Genomic DNA, 2,500 nt, shown 5'->3' with positions numbered 1-2,500 from the left:
TAGTAGTAGTAGTAGTAAAAGTAGTAGTAAAAATGCTTCATTACTGCCTGACGATCGAACAGTGGTTTGAAACAGTGCTAGAAAAAATCCAAGAATAGAAAACTATTTCAAAAAATCATCCTGTTTTGGGAGATGATTTTTTTCCCTTGTAAATCATCTCTCTGTTATATATTATTATATTTGTTATTTTTAATGTATACTGAAATGTAAGCATTTGAGTTTGCTCCTCTTTGTTGGATTTTGTGCTTGTGTCTGGGTGAGACTTATAGGTGATCTCAGACTTAGTACATTGATGGTATGCTCTTGGAATCTAAATCTGATCACTATTTGTTTCCAGTTTCCCTTTGTCTTCCTTTCTTTTGGGTGCTTTAATTGTAATTCTAGAACTTTCTACTATCCCATTTTCTTTCTTTTTACTGGCGCTGATATAATTTAAATGTGTTGCAAGCGCCGTAAAACCCTTAAAAACAAAAACAAAACAATGAAGCATTGTTCAATGCATAGACCGTGGTGAAAAGAGACACTTACAGACCTGCCTCGTACGACGACAAAATCGTAGAAATACAATTTTTTGGCTCCAGCTACAGAACTGCATTCGCCTCTTTGACTCAATAAATCTTGCTTAGAAGGAAGGTTTAGCTCCTTAGAAACTATATTCAGGACTTTGGACCTTTTTAAAAAATCTTGCTGAGGGCAAATTGTTTATTTCTAAGATATTTAAACTTATTTTTTGTATGTTTCCCCTGCAAACTACGAAGTTTTGAAATTAAATGAAATTTTCAAGTAGGCAGCTCTGCACTTAGATAACCACGGCTCTCGGACAGTCGTCATAATGTAAACAATGGCAGTAATTGGTAAGCATAGCGAAATACACAAAATTTACTATCGATGATATGTGTCTAAGCAAAATACCCACTGTTCTAACGCTTGGTCAATAGAACTAACACAGAAAACTATGTGTAACGTTAAACGTTTATAATCTGATCGAGAAAATTCTGTGATAACTAGTCACCTATCTGACGGTATTAAAACAATTACAATGACCCGAGAGAAGTCGATTTCATTCAAGTCATTGTTTATATAGAATCAACTATGTTTGTTCGAGCACGTTTGAAGGTGTGCCACAAATTACATGTTTTGATTAGTCATAAAGCTACTAGCTGCTCATCTCGCAGGCTTCAGAAAAGAACGGTCATGCACAGACCAAATTGCAACTCTAAGTATCATTGTTGAGCAGTCGATTGAGTAGCAATCATCCCTATATGTATGCTTTATAGACTTCGAGAAAGCATTAATCTGACAGCGTAGAATGGGAAAGCATCTGGAACATCCTTCTCCACTACGGGGTGCCAGAGAAATTTATAAACATCATCAAACGACTTTATGATGGGTTTTACTGCCAAGTCGTCAATAATGGTCGACTCTCAGAAGATTTTGACATTACATCAGGAGTTAGACAAGGCTGTTTGCTGTCCCCACTTCTATTTCTTGTGGTATTGGTCTGGGTGACAAAGACAGCATATGGCAATTCTAACAGTGGCATCCAATGGACATTTTCAACAAGACTTGAAGACCTTGACTTTGCAGATGACATGGCCCTACTCTCACACCGCCTACAAGACATGCAGAATAAAGTAACGGCCCTGGAAAAAAACAGATCAACGGGTTGGTCTCAAGATTAGTAAAGAGAAGACAAAACTATTGCACTTAACTGCGAAACAAGAAGCACAAATCACCATCTCTGGCACAGCAATAGAAGATGTCAGGGAATTTACATACCTTGGCAGAAAAATCAGTCAGTCGGGTGGAACTGATGAAGACATCATTGCTAGAATTAAGAAATCTCGCCAGACATTTGCAATATTGAGACCAATATGGAAATCGTCCAGCATATCCACAAACACCAAGCTCATAATATTTAACACTAATGTTAAAGCAGTCCTGCTCTATGGGTCAGAGACTTGGCGAACAACCTTGACCACATCAGCCAAGATACAAACTTTTGTCAACTGCTGTCTTCGACAAATACTCAGGTTGAAATGGTTTGACAAAGTGCCGAATGCTGACATTTGGACAAGAACAATCCAAGAACAAATGGATGTCCAGGTCAGACGCAGAAAGTGGCATGGGATGGCCATGCCCTGCGGAAAGAGCCCTGCAATATAACCACGCAGGCTCTCGAATGGAATCCACATGGCAAGAGGAAACAGGATCGCAAAAAAAAAAAAACGTGGAGGAGAAGCCTTCACCAAGATTTGAGCGTTTCCAATCTTATCTGGAGTGAGGCAAAGGCCTGTGCCAAGGACAGAAGAAGATGGAAGAGTGCTGTTGAGGCATTATGCTCCGCAATTACATTATATCATTTCCTATTTCCCGACAGTCACTTCAAGAATTGATGGTCTTCAAGAAACTGAGAAGAAGCAAGCTCAAAGAATGAATGACCTGATAGAAAAAGGTAGCTGGTTTAACAATATCATCCTCATTATTATCATCTTTATCA

The 2,500-nt window shown here is 38.5% G+C and overlaps 1 protein-coding gene across 4 annotated transcripts in view; it reads left to right on the top strand.

The window, feature by feature from the left end:
• LOC144959315 (uncharacterized) overlaps positions 1-2,500 on the top strand; it is a 52,704-nt gene that overhangs the window by 16,634 nt on the left and 33,570 nt on the right. For all 4 annotated transcript variants that reach the window (XM_078891864.1, XM_078891863.1, XM_078891865.1 and 1 more), the window contains exon 7: positions 2,381-2,455. In XM_078891864.1, coding sequence (XP_078747990.1) covers positions 2,381-2,455 — 75 coding nt within the window. The remainder of the gene's footprint in view (positions 1-2,380; positions 2,456-2,500) is intronic.

This window comes from Berghia stephanieae, chromosome 13, assembly GCF_034508935.2.
Source record: "Berghia stephanieae isolate SIO BIC M18660-M18661 chromosome 13, UCSD_Bste_1.3, whole genome shotgun sequence".
Lineage (NCBI taxonomy): Eukaryota > Metazoa > Mollusca > Gastropoda > Nudibranchia > Aeolidiidae > Berghia > Berghia stephanieae.
The sequence above is the reverse complement of the archived record's forward strand: the minus strand, read 5'-3'. Positions and strand labels throughout refer to the sequence as shown.